The sequence below is a fragment of the Passer domesticus genome, chromosome 29, assembly GCF_036417665.1.
Source record: "Passer domesticus isolate bPasDom1 chromosome 29, bPasDom1.hap1, whole genome shotgun sequence".
Classification (NCBI taxonomy): Eukaryota; Metazoa; Chordata; class Aves; order Passeriformes; family Passeridae; genus Passer; species Passer domesticus.
Window position 1 is genome coordinate 1,194,869 of NC_087502.1, and position 16,303 is coordinate 1,211,171.

The following is a 16,303-nucleotide window of genomic DNA, read 5'->3' on the forward strand; positions in this document are numbered from 1 at the left end:
TCACAATGGTCTCCTTGGCTCTGCAGTGCCACAATGGCCCCTTGCTTCCATGAGGCCTTGCAGTGTCAAAATGGTTTTCCTTGGTTCCATGGGACTGTGCAGAGTGCCACAATGGTCCCTTGGTTCTATCGGGCTCCCCAGGATCACAATGGCCCCTTGGTTCCACAAGGCCTGGCTGTGGCACACTGGCCATTTGCTTCCATGGGGACCCATAGTGTCACAATGGCCCCTTGGTGCCATGGGGACCTAGAATGCCAGAATGGTCTCATTGCTTCCAGGAGGCCCTGCAGTGTCACAGAGAGCTCCTTGGTTCCACAAATCCCTGCAAACCTCTTGTTTCAACACGGCCTCAAAGTGTCAGAATGGTCTCCAGGATTCTATGAGGTCCTGGAGTGTCACAAGGGCACCGTGCTTCCATGAGGCCCTGAAATATGGAATGGCGCCTTGATTCCATTGGGCTCCTCACTGTTACATGAGTTCTTAGTTCCACGGAGCCCTGCAGTGTCACATGGCCCCTTGGTTCCAAAGGGTCACAAACTATTGTAATGTTCTCCATGATCCCATGAGGTCCCTCAATGTCACAATGGACTTTTGGTTCCATGAGCTTTCATAATGCTCAACAGCAGTCTCCTTGGTTCTGCAGTTTTATAACTGACCCGTGGTTCCAGGAGGTGCCTCGCCTCCCACAGCTTCTCAGGGACCCTTTTCCCCCTCAAGGTCCCTAATAGCCCTTCATGGCCCCTCAGAGCCCCTTATGGCCCCTCAAATCTCCTCATGACTCCTCATGACCCTTCACAGCTCATAGCCCTCATGGCCCCTCACAGCCCCTCATGGCCCCTCACAGCCCCAGGCCTGGGGCTCCTCCCAAAGGAGAAGGGGTCATGCCCTGCTTGTTCTCCTTTGATTTTGGTCCCTTCACAGCGACCAGTAAAGAAAGGCTGAATGGAGCCTTTCCTCAGCGTTTCCCTCAGGGTTAATTGTGGGCTGAAGCTCTGTGCTGGCGCTGGCCCCAGCACCAACATCCCTGCAGCCGCCAGGCCTTTGCTGTCCCCCCGTGTCCGTCGCTGTCCCCGAGTCCCGCCCGGCTCTGGCAGCAGCAGCAGCCGCAGCGCAGCGGGCGCCGGCCCGGCCCAGCCGGGGCTCCCGGGCAGGAGCAGCAGCAGCGCCAGCCCCTTCCCACCTGCTCCTGCCTCGGCTCCCAAGGGCTTTTTCCAGCTGAATCCTGGAGCAGAGCAACCAGCACCCACACACAGCCCTGACTCCTCAGGGCCCGCCTGTGCTGCCCTGAGCCAGCCCTCAGAGGAGGAAAGGATCGGGTTCCAGCGCTGTTTTCAGCACTGTTTTACTCACCCTGAGCTGACAGCAGGAGGCTGCTGCTGCCGCCTTTGCCTTGAGAATTGGAGATCATGGCTGCTCTTGTCCCTCTTCTGCTTGCCACTTGACTTTTATCTGTAAAACTGCAATTGCCTTTTTTGATCAGTGCTCCCCAGAGTGTTTTGAGATGGGGAACTCTGGCTTTTTTTGTCACAGGCATCATGATTAGCAGATCTTGAAATGCTCACAAGTCCCTGAGCACTAAGTCAAGGAGAATTAAAGCCACACAGGCCACATTTGCAGTGCTCAAACACAGCCCTGTTGCTGCTGCTGCTGGAATAGAATCAACTGACAGAGGCCAATACAGAAATTGCCTCTGGAGTGTCAAATCAAATGAAAAAATCCACCAGGAGAAAACAAAACCAGAACTTCTCGACTCGCTTCATTGTTTCTTCTGAGCAGCAGCAGAAATGGAGACGCCCAGAGATATTCCCAGCTGTTGCTGGTCCCAGCTGGAGCCCAGCCTGCTGCCCAGTCCCAGCGGGAACCTGAGCCCAGCCCGGGGAGCTCCCGCGGTGTCGGGAGCTCAGCGCACGCGGGGCCAGGCCCAGAGCCCCGGGCACGGCCGCCCATTGCGGGGCAGCGGTGCAGACGGAATGTCCTGCGGCCCAAACCTCCTGCTCCTGCCACACAGCGCCCAGCCTTCTCCCCCTCCTCCTCCTCTCCCAGCACGGCACAAATTCCAGCTCGGAGGAGGCTTCCCCAGAGAGGGCTCAGGCTCCTGGTTCAGCCTCAGTGTCCCTGCAGAGGAACACGGCATCTTTCAGGCACTTCCACAAGCTCAGGGTTCTCATTTCATGGGGAATTTGGGATGAAAATGGCTTTGTTAGGAAGGACAAAAGCGAAGGGAATGGATTGGAAATCCTTAGGGAAAATGACCATTCTTACAGGCAAAGTTCACCAAGTAATTCCCTGCATTTCTCCTTTTCAGATTCTTTCAGTCATCTTCTGAGAGGTCCAGCTTGTTCTGGTGCTTTCCATGAACTGATTGTACTTGTGATTTATAGCAATGTATGAGATGTAGAAGCATCTGAGCTGAACACAGAAAGAAACTCTGTCTGTCAGCCCATTTTCATCTTCCAGATCACTTTCAAGATGTCCATGGGGATGTTGGAATGATTATCACACAGCTCTCCATTTCTGGCTGCAGGCTCTGGAGATTCTTTTTGTGCATTCAGTCAAGCTTGCATTCCCTAACAATTCCTGGTAGCCCGTCATGTTCTCTTAGGGTAGAACAGTAACAATGAAAACATTACCAATGACACAACTGCCCAGCCCACAAGGGAAAGAAAGAAGAAGCTGTTAAGTTTTTAAATATTTGTCCTGCTTTGCTGCAAGAGTTGTGCTGCACGCACGGCGGGGAAAGCCAAGAGAAGCTGCAGTTGGTGGCACATCTTGTGACAGAAGCTGCTCCTCGTTCTCCAGGAAAGGTTCTTGGAAAGAGCAAACAGGACTGTGGAGAAGATTCTGGGAAAAGTGAAACAGCTTTTAAGAATTGAAATAAGAATGGAAAGAAACAATCCAAGATGTTTTATTTATTTTTATGCTCCCCTTTTCCATCTTGCACTACTTCTCCTTCCCATTAATTCCAAATGGATCTTACCTCTAAGATCCATGACTTGGCAAGTTTTAGACACTCTAAAATACCATGACCTGCACACTGTTTTCCTTCCCCTGTATTTTTTGGAAAGCAATGCTGGAGAGGTAAGTGCAGTGCTTGGGTCAGGTACAAATTCTGCATTGAGGGAATGTGCTCTGATAGTGTTTGACCCTCAGCAGGGACAATGCACAGCAGTGACCGAGGGGATTCCTGTGCCGCTGTGCAGGAGTCCAGACTCTGAGTCTTGGCTGAACACAGCAAAGTTCCCGTGTTTGGACAGGCTCAGGGGCTGCCCCTGGAGATTGTGGGGCTTGGCACGAGGGCAAACGTGTAACGGACAAACAGACACGGGGACAAACTGCCCCAGTGCTTCAGTTGCAGCGGCAGTAGCGGCAGGAGAGGCACAGGGAGTGAAATCAGTGAAAGAAGCGACTCTATCGACTCCCTCTTGCTTCTCCTCTCCCTCTCCCACTGTCCCGCACCCTCTCCCGGTCTCCCTTTCCCGGTGTCCCATCCTCTTCCCGTCTCTCTCCCTCCCTGTGCCAGGCCGAGCCATACCCCAAGCCCACCCCTGGCCCTGGGCGGGGCTGCCCCATGCCCGGCCCCGGGTGTCCCGCCTTGGTCTCGCTTCCGCCCGGCTCTGGCCGTACTGGCAGTGGCGCTGCTGGGCGGGCATCAGTGCCTGGGGCTGGAGCGGCGTCACCTGCCTTTGGCTCTTCCTGGCCCGAGCCTGGCCCCGACCCCAACCCCGACTCCAGCCCCGACCCCAGCCCCGGCCCTGACCCCAGCCTCAGCCCTGGCCCCGGCTCCTCCCGGGGCCCATGGACGACACAGGCAGCACAGCTGCTCCCGTCTCCTCCGCTGCGGCTTTCCCAGCCCGAGCTCCGCCACTCGGCAGTGCAGCTGCCGCCTCAAGCCTCCCGTGTCCTGTTCCAAAGAGCGAATGCCTGGGGATCCTGGCCCGGGGCAGGTGAGGGGTGCTCGGGGCCGATGCTGGCCCCAGGCCGAGCACTGACAACCACAACCTGCCTACAGGGAAGGTGCAGCAGGGCCTGAAGGAGCAGTACCAGCTGGGCTCGCTGCTGGGGCGCGGTGTCTTTGGCAGCGTCTTCTTGGCAACGCAGCTTTTGGACAGTGCCCCGGTGAGCGGCGGACACGGCAGCGGGTGGAGGAGGAGAGAGCGGAGGATGAGGAGGAGGATGGGGCTGGGCAGGGCAGGTGGCGAGCTCAGCCCGCTGCTCCCCATGGCTTGCAGATCGCCATCAAAAGGGTGCCATGGAGCCGCATCCGCCACTGGGACAAGCTGGTGAGTGAGTGGGGCAAGCGGCAGAAGCTGAAGCATGCCGGGCGGGGATGAGCAGAGGCCCAGCAGGGTGGAAGCTGCTGGGACGCCTCGAGGGGGAGCGGGCACGGGGCCAGCTCAGGGCACAGAGCATCCCGGGCTGGGTGAGGGGCTCCCCAGCCCTGGCACAGCATCAGCCCCCACTGATGACATCATGCTCCTCCCACAGCCCGACGGCACCAGTGCACCCCTGGAGATCGTGCTGCTGGACAAGGTGTCCACTAGCTTCCCTGGCATCGTCCAGCTGCTGGAGTGGCTTGAGCTCCCCAAAGACATCTTGATGGTGCTGGAGTGGCCAGAGCGGTCTCAGGACCTGCAGCATTTCATTCGGGCACGGGGGTTCCTGCCCGAGGAGGTGGCGCGGCAGCTGTTCCGCCAGGTGCTGGAGGCCGTGCGGCACTGCACCAGCTGAGGGGTCCCGCACAGGGACATCAAACCAGGGAACATCCTGGCTGACCTGGCCACCGGGCAGGCCAAACTGATCGACTTTGGCTGTGGCACCTACCTGCAAGACACAGCCTACACTCACTTTGCAGGTGAGCCCATGCAGGGGTGTGCTCCTGGTCCCAGCATCTCACAGCCCAACATCTCATAGCCCAAAATGGTTGTGGCAGCAGGGATTCTCCCTTTTGCTGCCCTTCATGGCACTGAGATTGTAGCCGAGTTGCTTTTGAGCAGGGCTGAGTGGGGAGCCAGCTTCCAGCCCTGCTGGCAGCCTTTGCCCACCACTCTGCCCAGAACTGGGGCTGGGGCTGGGGCAGCCAGCCTGACAAAAACACCTGTGCGTGGGGGTAGCAGAGAGAGGGGACCAGAACCAGTGCCCCAGCCAGTCTGGTGTGCAGGTGAGAACTGCTGTGGACTGCTCCACTCACCTGGTTTGCTTTGGGTTCATAATGTTTTTTGGGGCAATGCAGGCAGGGAGGATGAAGACATGGTTTTTCCCCAACTCTCTGTGGGTATTTATTGTCATAGTTGGGCCTTGCCAGGGCTTCCGCTGCCCTCTTCCGACACCAGTGGCTTCTCTTCCAGCCCTGAGTCTGTACACCAGTCCCAGGTGATGGTGAGAGGGCAGTGGGTGACCCCGTGTGCCACTGGTGCAGCCCCCACACGCCCAGGGATGCTGGGGCCAGGCTCTGGAGCAGCAGCATCCCCCTGCTGAACTCCATCTGTATTCCATAGGAACACCATCATACAGCCCCCCGGAATGGGCCGTTTGGCTGACACTGTGGCGAGCCAGCTACCATCTGGTCCCTGGGCATTGTGCTGCACCAGATGGTCTGTGGGAAGATGCCTTTCAGGAGGGGCCAGAACATCAGCTGGGACCATCAGCTCTCGCTGCCACAACGGCTCTCTCCAGGTGGATCCTCATCTCTGGGCATGGGGGGAAAAACAGTGCTGGGAGACAGCAGCAGGCTCGTGAGCATCCTGCTGTGGCAGCTGCTGAGGAGGTGGCACGTGTCCTGCTCTCCTCCAAAACAAGGAATTGATGGGAAAGTTTAGCTCAGCTCTGAGCACATCCAGCATGGCCTGGGCATGGGAATAGTGGGGCAAAGCCAACAGGAGCCTTCTCCAACTGATGGGCAGTTTCTGGTTTCTCTGCCCAGAGTGCCAAGATCTGATCAGGCGGTGTTTATCCATGCTGGACTTGGAAAGGCCCTCATTAGAAGAGCTGTTCTGTGATCCTTGGATGCAGGATATTCTTCTGCCGTAGAAGAAGGGAGAGAGCCACAGGCACACTTTGATCCTGGGCCTGGGTAAGTTAGAGCTCCACACATGCTTTGGCAATGAGAAGCAAAGGAACCCAGACTTTTTTTGTCCTGCCTGTGTCACTGCCCAGGGGTCATCAAATGGGAACACACAGCCCTTGTGCTGGAGCTGAGCTGCTCTGCCCAGCACTGGTGGCCGCCATCCAAGCTGCTTTTGCTTGTCCTGGTTCCCTGACACCTGGGGCCCTGGGCAGAGCCCTGACAGCCTGGTCTGAGCCCAGGGAAGGAGAAGGAGCCCCTGGAGAAGCTGCACCAGGTGGGAATGCTGCTGCTGCTGGAGACAGCGAGGATGACATAAAGGATGACAACCTCTTCCTCCACCTGGCCACTGGCCAGCTGAAGATGATGGACTTCAATTGTGGCACCTTCTTCAAAGCCAGGCTCCACTGCTTTGCAAATTTGCAGATGAGTCCATACCCGGGGAAATGCTCCCAGATTTGGGCATTGCCCAGCCTGGCTGGGAACCAAAGGTTCCTCCTTGGCTGGGGTGGATGCAGCTGATCCTTCAGTCGGCTGCCCAGCTGCTTTTGGCAAGGCTGGGGGATGGGCTGGGTACGAAATGGGAGTGGGCTCCTGGCCCTGCCAGCAGCCCCCAGCACCCACCGTGGCCTGGGCTGGGGCTGGGGCTGGGGCAGCCAGCCCGACACAAACAAACCCCCATGGTGGGAGCAGAGGTAGGACTCCAGAACCTGTGCTGGGGCTGCTTTGCATTGCAGGCAAGGAAGGGCTTGGGCTGCCCCACTGCCCTTGTTTGCTTTGGGATCACTGTTATTTTGTGGGGCAGTGCAGGGGGGAAGAGAGAAAGTGGGCTTCCCTCACCCATGGCTGGGTTTTTCCCTAGCATGTAGGGGTTGGGCCTTCCTGGCAGAGATAAGAGTTTTTAGCAGCTTTTTTCTTGTTTTCCCCTTTTGTCTGTAATCTCTTTTCAATAATTTGTTGTTTGTTTTTCTAGAGGAAGCATTCTAGGTGGGTTCCAGTCTGGATTAGGAAGTGCTTGGGAGCAGCTGTGGCGTGGATGGGCCATGCCCTTGGAGCAGGCTGAGGACATCGTTTGGGACCAGCTTTTCTTCCAGCCGTGGATGGCGTGAGGTGGGTCCCTGTCTGCTTGGCAGGGTGGGATCAGAGCTTTTGGGAGATGGCAGCGAGCACAGGAGCATCCTGCTCTGGGCAGCTGCTGAGGGCTGGAGGTGCCATGGCTGGCTGCAGGCTGGGCATGTGTCCTGCCCTCCTGCTCTGCTCCCCGAGGCAGCAGTGATGGGCAGCTCTGGGCACAGCTCTGGGCACCGCTCTGGGCACGGCCAGCATGGCCTGGGTGCCGCAGGCATTGGAACAAGGGGACAGGAGCCCTCAGCTGACGGGCAGTTTCTGGTTTCTCTCCTTGCAGCCGGGCTCTGCGGGTGCTGAGGCTGCTCTGGGCTCTGCCAGGGCTCTGCTGGAGCTCAGCACCGGGCCAGGATCATCCAAAGAAGAAATGGTGTCACCTGCAGCACCGACTTGCTTGAGCATTTTGGCAACACAGCTCAAGTTTGCAGAGTGTACATCTCCAAGGCAAAACATGATACCCCCTGTAGCCATGATATTTTAGTGAAAATTCCTCTGCTGGGATTTTTCCTGTCCTGAGGAGCTGAGAGCCTCAGGAAAGAAATGTAAACAATAGCTATCTGCTGCTGTGGAAGGCCACAGGTGCATCTTTCATTGGTCCATGTGGATTGTTTTCAATCAGTGACCAATCACAGCCAGCTGTGCCAAGGCTGTGAGCAGTCACAGGATTTTTGTTATTCATTCCAATTCTATTCTTGTCTTTGTAGCCTTCTGATCTTCTTCTCTCTGTTCTTTTAGTATAGTTTTAATGTAGTATTTTAATATAATATATAACATAATAAATCAGCCTTCTGATGAAAATGGAGTCAAGCCTCGTGTCTTCGCACAAGGGGCAGCCTAAACAACAACCCCCCAAAAAATAAACTTATTCATAGCTTCAGAAATGAAATCAATCTGGGATGACCCCAAATGAAATTTCTGAGCTTCCTGAAGTTGTAGCTCAGCCCTTCTCTGAACAGTTCTCTCCCCCACCTGCCTTTTACTTCCCAACTGCTCCCTCTTTTCCCCCAGTGAGTTCCCAGCCCATGGCAGTCTCCATCACACTGTTGCCTTCCTTGGTGCCCCTCACCACGAGGAAGGCCAAGCCCCAGGCTTAGGGACTCATCCTGTCACTGGCTGAGGAGCAGCAATGTCTCAGAGGTCCAGTGGGATTTTAGTGTCATTCAGAGCCACTCTCCAGCCCTCAGCTCTCCTCACTGCTGAGCTCCCACTCCCTTTTCCTTGTCCTTGCAGCAGGATGAGCTCTTTGAATCTCCTTGAACCAGCCCACTCTTCCGAGCTCATCCACCCAACCTCAGTGAGGCTGAAGCTGAAGCTTCTCTGTCTCCTCTGGCACACCAGTCCAGTCCCCTGTGCGGGGAGCCCCAGCCCCAGAGCACAGCACACAGCAGTGCAGTCCGGGCTGGAGCAGCTGCCCTGCAGCCCTGGCTTGGCTGTTTGTGGCAGCTGAATGCTCCCTGTTTCAGCTGTCCCTGCAGGATGGCCCCAGGGCAGAGCCCAGCCGGGCTCCCACTGCAGCCCCTGGAGCTTGGGGCAGACAGTGCTCCCAGAGCTGAGGTTCACGGGGAGCACCCGGAGCTGTGCCTTGCACTCTGCTGCAGTGTGTCACAGCACAGGCTGGCTTGAACTGTGTGACTGTACCAGCCCCTGGTGTGACTGACAGGGCCTCGCCCACTCACATCTCTCCCAAGGCTGCAGCATTTCACTGGCCAGAACCTGAAGGGGCGTAGAGATCAGACCAATGACATTTCCCAGACTGGGTTTTTCAAAGGCCCTTTCTAAGGAAGGGCTGGAGAATAAACGCTGTTTGCCACACGGACGTTGGGGTGAGTGGTCTCTTTGTCTCCAACCCACACCCCTGGGCCAACGTTACAGCCACCCAGTCCCTCACACATCCCTCTCGTGCCTTCCCACTGCCTGTCCTGTCAGGGCTCCTGCAGCCCCTCATCCCTTGGTGGCCCAGTCCCCACAGGGTCTCCCCCAGCCCGGCCAAGCTGCTCAGCAGCAGCACTGCAGCCCCACAGGAGCTCCAGAGGAGCCCCATCAAGAGGCACCTGGGAGCCCTCAGCAATCCAGCCAGCAACACACGGGCAGGAGGACACGGATGGCGGTTCCTGCCTGGCACAGGGCTTGTGGCCATCTCCAGGCACCGGTCTCACAGGAGTCCAGCACCTCCGGCCCCTGCCCATCCGCTCTGTTGGCAGCACAGAGGCTTCAGCAGAACCACCAAAGGCCAAGGGGCTTCTGTCCACTTTCCCTGCAACACTGCACGCCTGGGCAGCTTGCTGAGCCCAAGCACCCTTTCCCCCCTCTTCCCCTATGCCCTGCAGACCCTGGGCAGCAAAAGAAAGATCCTGGGAGTCTGTCTATTACAACAGATCCTATATTCATATGCTACAGAAAATAAAAAAGAAGAAAAGAACAATCTTAAAGAAACAGAAAATCCCCGCTGAATCGGGTGGCCCCAGCAGACAGAGCCTCTGCGATCAGCTCTCTGCAGAGCTCCAGCAGCGCAGGCAGCCCAGCCCCGACAGACAAGGCCGTGTCCACCGTGCCCTGCAGAGCTGATCCTGCAGCCTCTGGAAGACAGAGTATCGCTTACTCTGTAGTGCCCGGAGGACATCCAATGTTTGAAGTGCCGCGTCTGACACGGCACTGCTGATGTCCTCTGCCAGGTGTTCAAGGGCTGAAAGAGAGAGGAACAGAGCCATGGTCAGATCCCAGAGCTGAGGGGACCCGAGGAGAGCCCCCTGCCAGGGCCATCCCAGCCCGCTCTAGCCATGGCCAGGAGGGAGAAGGGACCAAGGGGCTCAGCCCGAAGCTGCTGGCCACGAATGCCCCAGGTGGCCCTGAAATCTCTGTGTGCTCTGCCCACGCCGGCCCTGGTCCGCACAGGGAGCAGAGCCCTCCGCAGCCGGGGCAGGGCTCGCAGCTGCCCCCGCCAGCCCCCGCTGGCAGCCCGCTGCCCTCACTCACCGCTGCAGATGAGCTGGAGCTCTTCCCTCTTCCCCCTCAGGTGCCGCCCGGCCATGCCTGGGAACACAGAGCCTGTCACGGCGCCAGCGGCACAGCTCCCTGCCAGCGGCGCTGCTGGCGCTGCGGCCACACGCCCTGCTGGCCCGGCAGGGCTCAGCCCGGGCCATGCCGCACGCTGCCGCCCGAGGGCACGGCTGCCAGAGGCCGGCAGCAGTGCCGAGCCCAGGCGGGGCTCCGGGGTACCGGGCCCGGACGGCGCTGCCGGGGCAGCGGGCGGGGCTGGGGCCGAGCTGCGGCGGGCCGGGGAGGGAGCCCGGCCTCGTGGCTCACCGGTGAACCTGATGGCCGCCGCTCGCAGGGACTCTTGTGGGTTCCGCAGGTACGGCAGGGCCCGGCGCAGGTGCTCGGCCGCTCGGCTCCTGTCCTCTGCCAGCTGCAGAGAGCGGCAGCAGGGAAGGCTCGGCGTGGGCTCAGCCCCTGTGGCGGGCGCTCCCTGCGCCCAGCCCTGGCCTCCCCTGCCCGCACAGCCCTGAGGCGCGGCCAGCAGCCGCTGGCGCCGGGCTCTGGAGGGGGCAGAGGGCCGGCTGCTGCCCGGGGAGCCGCGGTGCCGCCCTGGCCCACAGCCCCGCCGGGCCGCGGCTCCATCGGCTCCCGGCTCGGGCCCACAGGAGCCTGGAGAAGAGCCCGCACGGCCTCGGGGTGCAGCAGCGGGCAGGGGCACAGCTGCCGGTGCCGCACACTGAGCACGGCGCTCAGGGGGCTTCTCCAGGCTGAGGCTGGGGCTTCCAGACCCTCCTTACCAGGCACTCGGTGAACTTCCACAGCTTCTTGTTCTTCAGCTGTTTTTCAAGATCCCTCCTCTTCAGGAACTCGGCCACACAAAGCAGCGTTTCCTGAGAAACCTGGAGAGCAGCAGAGACGCGGAGATGGCCCCACAGCCCAGGGTGCAGGACCCGCGTCCCTGTGCCAAGGCCTGGAGGAGGCTGCAGCCCGGCAGGCTCCAGGGCAGGAGGCAGCCGAGCCCCCTGCCAGGGGACAGCAGCAGCCCATGAATCCTCACCTGTGCCACAAGCCGATTCTCATCATGGCAGTGGAAGAAGAGTGGCAGCAGGCTCTGGCGCAGGGGTGTCTTCAGGGCCTTTTTTTCCTTTTTCTGTGGAAGAGTCACCAATGTTCGGAAGAGGAGTATGGAGAGCACCTGCACCTGGTTATTGTCCTGTATGAAAGGAAGAGAAAAAGACCTCAGCATTGGCTGCACGGGGCTCAGCTTGGCGCAGGCCTGCAAATCCACAGGGCACAAAGTGTCTGGGCAGCACCCAGTGGCCGTGGCTGAGGGCAGCGAGCCTTACGTGGTCAAAGAGTGGCAGGAGCGCCTCAACCAGCTGCAGTGTGATGGGGCCGGCTATCAGCGTGTCATTGTCCAAAATAATAAAGCTGAGTAGCATGACAGTCATGCAAACTATCTCTCCATCTGCGTCCTGTAGGAGCTCCACAAGGCTTTCAGTCAGGCTCCACATTTTTTTGGTCTGTTCGGAACACAAGTTGGTGAAATGCCATCCTGCTGTGGCAGGGCCCAGAGGCCAAAGGCCTATCCTGAAGCACTCGGGCAGCTGAAGCGGGAGGCAGGAGAGCTGGGAGCAGCTGCCCCAGCACCCACAGCCCAGCCAAGCCCAAAGGACTGCATTGCCCACCTTGGCCCCTGCCCCCTTCTCACCATGGAGGGCTCGTCAGTGAACTCGAGAAGGGCCCTGAGTGCCAGGCGACGCCTCTCCCTGCACTCGCTCCGCAGGTGCCTTGACAAGATTTGCAGGACTCTCTTAGCACCGCGTTCACTCAAGTCCAGGAACTCGAGGACCTGAAAGGCACAGGGCAGTGACAGGGGAGCCGGCCAGCAGGAGCCGGAACCGCACAGGGCTGGGCCCAGGCAGCAGCACAGGCACGGGCACCGTCCCAGGCAGCTGCGGCTACGAGAGGGCAGAGAGCTGGGAGGCAGCGCTGGCCATCAGGCTCACCTCCACAAGGAAGGCCAGGGCGGGCAGCTCCCAGCGTGGCTCCTGTGTGCTGAGCAGCCGGAGCAGGTAGCGAGCGATGCGGGAGCACAAGGAGATAGAGACACAGGACATCTCCCTGGCAGGAGAGAAAGTCACCAAGACTGTGGGCCATGGGGACAAACCTGTGCCAGGACTGACTCACAGAGGTCTGGTCTTTCCCCAGCATCCTGCAAGGGACCCTGGGCTATTGGGGAGGTGGCTTCTTGTGGGCACCCTCCTCTCCCAGCCTTTTCCATTCTGCTTGGCTGTCCCTCGGTGACAAGGCCCTCTGGCCCGCGACCATGGGGACTGTGTGGGGCACCCTGGGCACAGAGCACAAATGTCAGAGGCAGCGGGGAGAAGGGGGTCTCACCTGGCCAGCAGAGCCACGGCATAGTGGTGGGTGTCAGCACACAGCAGCGTGTCCCAGCCACACGCTGGTGCTTCCATCGCCACCACCACATCCTCGTGCTGCATTCGGCAGAGCAGGGACTTCAGGGTCCGCACTGCAAACCTGCGTGCAGAGCAAAGCCCCGGTCACGCTGGGAGCACTGGCTCCTGCCCAGGGACGTGGCAGGGACAGGAGGAATGGGATGGAGCACCTGTTGGGGCTGGCGGCAAGGTCATATTGCTCTTGGCATCCCTTCCAAAAGGTATCCACCTCCTCTGGCATATCCAGAGTGGTGAAGAACACTTGGAAGAGCAGATGCACAAAGAGGCGGGGGAAATACACCGTCACCACGTGTGGGACACAGGGAACCTTGAGGATCTTCCACATCACCACAGTGGCCTGCAAAGGACAAAGCCCCCCAAGACAGCGCTCAGTGCTGAGGTGTGCGTGTGGCAGGGCCTGAGCAGGGGAGGGAGAGGCCCAAAGAGGCGCAGGGGGAGCAGGGGCCTGGTGCCCCTGAAGCTGCCCCGAGGCCAGGTTTCATCCCAGCGCCTGAGGCAGGGAGATGCAGTGGGGGAAGGAGGATGGAGAGCTGCTGGAGAGGCGGCTTTGGGGCCAGCAAAGGCCAGTTGCAGAAACTCACAGCCAGGACCAAGACACCCGTTTTGTCCCCATCGGAGGTGCACATGCTGTGCTCGGGCCAGCTCCCCAGCACATCCAGGAGTATCAGCAGCGCAGGCTCCGCAGTCCTGGGCGAGCACATGATGCTCTTCCACATGGTCAGAGCAGCTCTGTGGGGTTAGAGCTCTGTCTCAGGGCGGTCTGGGACACAGCACTGTGGCCTGGGCAGCACGGGGACCTGAGCTGGCTGCCAGCTCTGCCCCTGCCCACTGCCACTGGCCAGCAGCTCCCAGCAGCCCAGCCCTGTGGGGACAGGCCCCTGAGGGGCCGTGAGGGAGCATGGCAGCAGGCTCGGGACTGATGTGCCAGGGCTGGCAAAGGGAGCAGAGGGCCCTTGAGCTCTCTGTTGCTCAGACAGCTGGGACAGGCTGTACAGGCTGATGGGCTGGGGAGCCCTGAGCGCTCTGGGCAGGCGGGCCCCATACCTGTCACAGGATGGGGCCACACGCAGGAGCGTCACCAGTACGTCAGCGGGCTGTGCTTCGGTGAGATCCAGCAGGGTCCTGTTCAGCCTGTGCTCAGCAAACTGATTGGCCGTGAGCCACTGGTGGATGTACCTGACCATGGCGGGCACCTGGAGAAGGCACGGGGACACTTGGAAAGCTGCCAGAGGGAGGAATGTCCCCAGCTTGCCCAGAGAAGTGCTTCCCTTCCCACCACACTGCCATGGCCTCAAAGGCTTCCAGTGACCAGCGGGTGTGGCTTGGGAGGCCAAGCAATTCCTGGGAGGATCAAACCCTGGCCACGGGCTGCTTACTTGCTTTGGATTGCAAAAGCCCTCCTCTACCAGCATATCCAGCAGGGCAGCACTGGTCTTGGTTTTGAAGATGTGTGAGTATGCTCTGAGCCCAGTGCCCACGGTGCTGGTCTCTTCCTCCCGAATTCTCCTGATTAATTTGCAAACCAGCTGTAGGAGAAGGGCAAGAAACCAGGGATGTTCCACAGAATGCTCCAAGCATGGTGACAGCAGGCCCAGCCCAGGTGGGGATGGCTGCAGGTACCTGTGCTGTTCTGTGGAAGAGGCCACGGCTGGATTGCTGCTCTTGTGTGCGCTCCACGGCTGCATCTGGCAAAGAGCGAGCGCAGCCAGAGCTGAGGGGCTGCAGGAGAGGCCGGAGAACACAGCCCAGCCCTGCACTGCCCAGGCAGGGACAGCCCCGGGATGCCCCAGGGGATGGAGCACGGCTGCTGCAGGGTGTCTGCCTGGCCCCTCTTCCGTCCTGTCCATAGGCATGGCCCAGGAGATGGGATGGGATGGGATGGGATGGGATGGGATGGGATGGGATGGGATGGGATGGGATGGGATGGGATCGGATGGGATGGGATGGGATGGGATGCCATGCCACGGGATGGGATGAGTTGCAATGGGATGCACTGGGATGGGATGGGATGCTATGACACCAAGCTGGCTGCAGGCACCAACCCTGTATCCCAGCTCTTGCACTCACTCTCCTGCAGTGGCTTGAACAGCACCACCTCTTCCATCTCCTGTGCTGCGGCAGCTCCAGGGCCTTCTTCCTCTTCCTCCACCCAGGCCAGCTTGGGTCTCTGCTCCATGTCTCTGACTGGATTTGTGGCTGCTTGCAGGAGAGGTGCCTCGGAAAAGCTCCGAGTCAGCAAGTCCTGCAGTCGTGCCTGGAAGGCACCTTCAAGAGACAAGCCTCAGGAGGGCTACAGGACAGCACGTCCTGCACTCTGCTCTGGAGGGCTCCTGCCACAAGGGCAGGAGAGTCCTGTCAAGGATGTGATCTGGCCTCGAGGGCACTGGCGGCAGGATGGGAGATGCCTCCGGGGCACCCAGGCCCACGGTCTGCCCTCGAGGGTACCTGCAGGAGAGAAGCCTCAGGAAGGCCACAGGTCACCAAGTCCTGTGGTCTGGCCTCGAGGTCAGCTGCAGGAATAACACCTCGGAAAGGCTCCAGGTCAGACACGAATGAGTGTGCTGTGCAGGGGCTCCTCACAGCACTGCTCCGTCTCGTCCTGTCCCGTTGCGAGCTCCGAGCACTCTGGAGCGTTCCTGTCACCATCAGCTCCTATGTCACCACGTGTCACAAAGGGCTCTAGGACACCCGTTCCATGGCGTGGTGACCATGGTACACCGTGTCACAAAGGGCCCCTGCACACACTGCCCCTGCCCTGGAGCCGCCCCCAGCCCACCCAAAGTGGCCCAGCTTAGGAGGAATCTCTGGCCCCAGGTGTCTGAGACAGCCTGACAGGGTCTTTAGGAACAGCCCAAACCATCAGCAAATGCTGCCCTTCTCTGCAGGCTCAGGGCAGCAGAAGGAGCCCCCAGGGCTGCCGACACAGCCCCCCTGGGAAGGGCACGGGGCCTTCCACAGAAGCTGGCACGGCCTCCTTGGGACACGTCCTGGCTGGTGGCCATCCTAAACCTGCGGGTGTGACACGGACAAGGAACGTGTGGGCCAGGGCACGAACGCTGCCCTGAGCCCTGGGGCCCGGGCAGCGCTGCCATCAGCAGCTGTGGCAGAGTCCCTGCCCAAGCAGACCTGCCACCCCTCAGCCCTGGCAGCGCTGGTGCCCGTCTCCTGACCCAGAGACCTGTGCCCCGGGAGGCTTCTGTGCCACAGGGAGCCAAAGCCCACGTGCATTGGGGACTGTGCTCCTTCCTGCAGGGGCTGCTGGCAGGAGCACCTGGAGCAACTGCTGGCAACACTTGGTCTCTGTCAGAAGCTCTTACTCCATGCTGAAATTATTTTCTCATTGAAGTCATTTCCTTCTGCAGGAAAACACCTTAACAGCAAAGGCACAGAATAATGGGGCATTTAAGAATCCTCAGTTCAGGAAAGCTTCACTTCCCATTGCTTAACTCAAGTAGTTCCACAAAGTTGCAAACTTCCCAAATTAAATGGGATGGCCTGAGAAAGTGAAGACTTGGAATTTTGCTTCCCATCTCAAAGCAGTGACTCATTTGTCTTAATGTCATCCACTGAGAGTCACTTTACAGAACATAACACTCCACAGAGGCAAAAAAAGAGCCATTCTTTGGTTTGCAAATGGTTTTCTATGAAGGGATGATAATAT

The 16,303-nt window shown here is 59.3% G+C and overlaps 1 protein-coding gene across 1 annotated transcript; it reads right to left on the minus strand.

Annotated features, from left to right (window-relative positions):
- Positions 1–9,669: 9,669 nt before the first annotated feature.
- On the minus strand, positions 9,670–15,268 carry LOC135287252 (uncharacterized). The gene is made up of 14 exons (XM_064400608.1): positions 14,710–15,268; positions 14,263–14,327; positions 14,019–14,168; positions 13,687–13,835; positions 13,224–13,371; positions 12,792–12,979; positions 12,563–12,703; positions 12,172–12,286; positions 11,874–12,014; positions 11,509–11,685; positions 11,220–11,375; positions 10,960–11,061; positions 10,490–10,592; positions 9,670–9,869 (listed from the first exon to the last, which is right to left on the minus strand). Exons 1-14 carry the CDS (start codon positions 14,816–14,818, stop codon positions 9,670–9,672), a joined length of 1,944 nt encoding a protein of 647 aa, XP_064256678.1. The 5' UTR covers positions 14,819–15,268.
- Between the last annotated feature and the right edge of the window lie 1,035 nt (positions 15,269–16,303).

What these genes read in the sequence shown, in the direction of transcription:
- LOC135287252 (XM_064400608.1), bottom strand. Translation starts at nt 14,818, where the DNA reads ATGGAGCAGAGACCCAAGCTGGCCTGGGTGGAGGAAGAGGAAGAAGGC. An exon ending in GTTCAAGCCACTGCAGGAGA is followed by an intron (nt 14,328 to 14,709) that starts GTGAGTGCAAGA and finishes GCTCTTTGCCAG; the next exon opens with ATGCAGCCGTGGAGCGCACA. An exon ending in CTTGCCGCCAGCCCCAACAG is followed by an intron (nt 12,704 to 12,791) that starts GTGCTCCATCCC and finishes CTCTGCACGCAG; the next exon opens with GTTTGCAGTGCGGACCCTGA.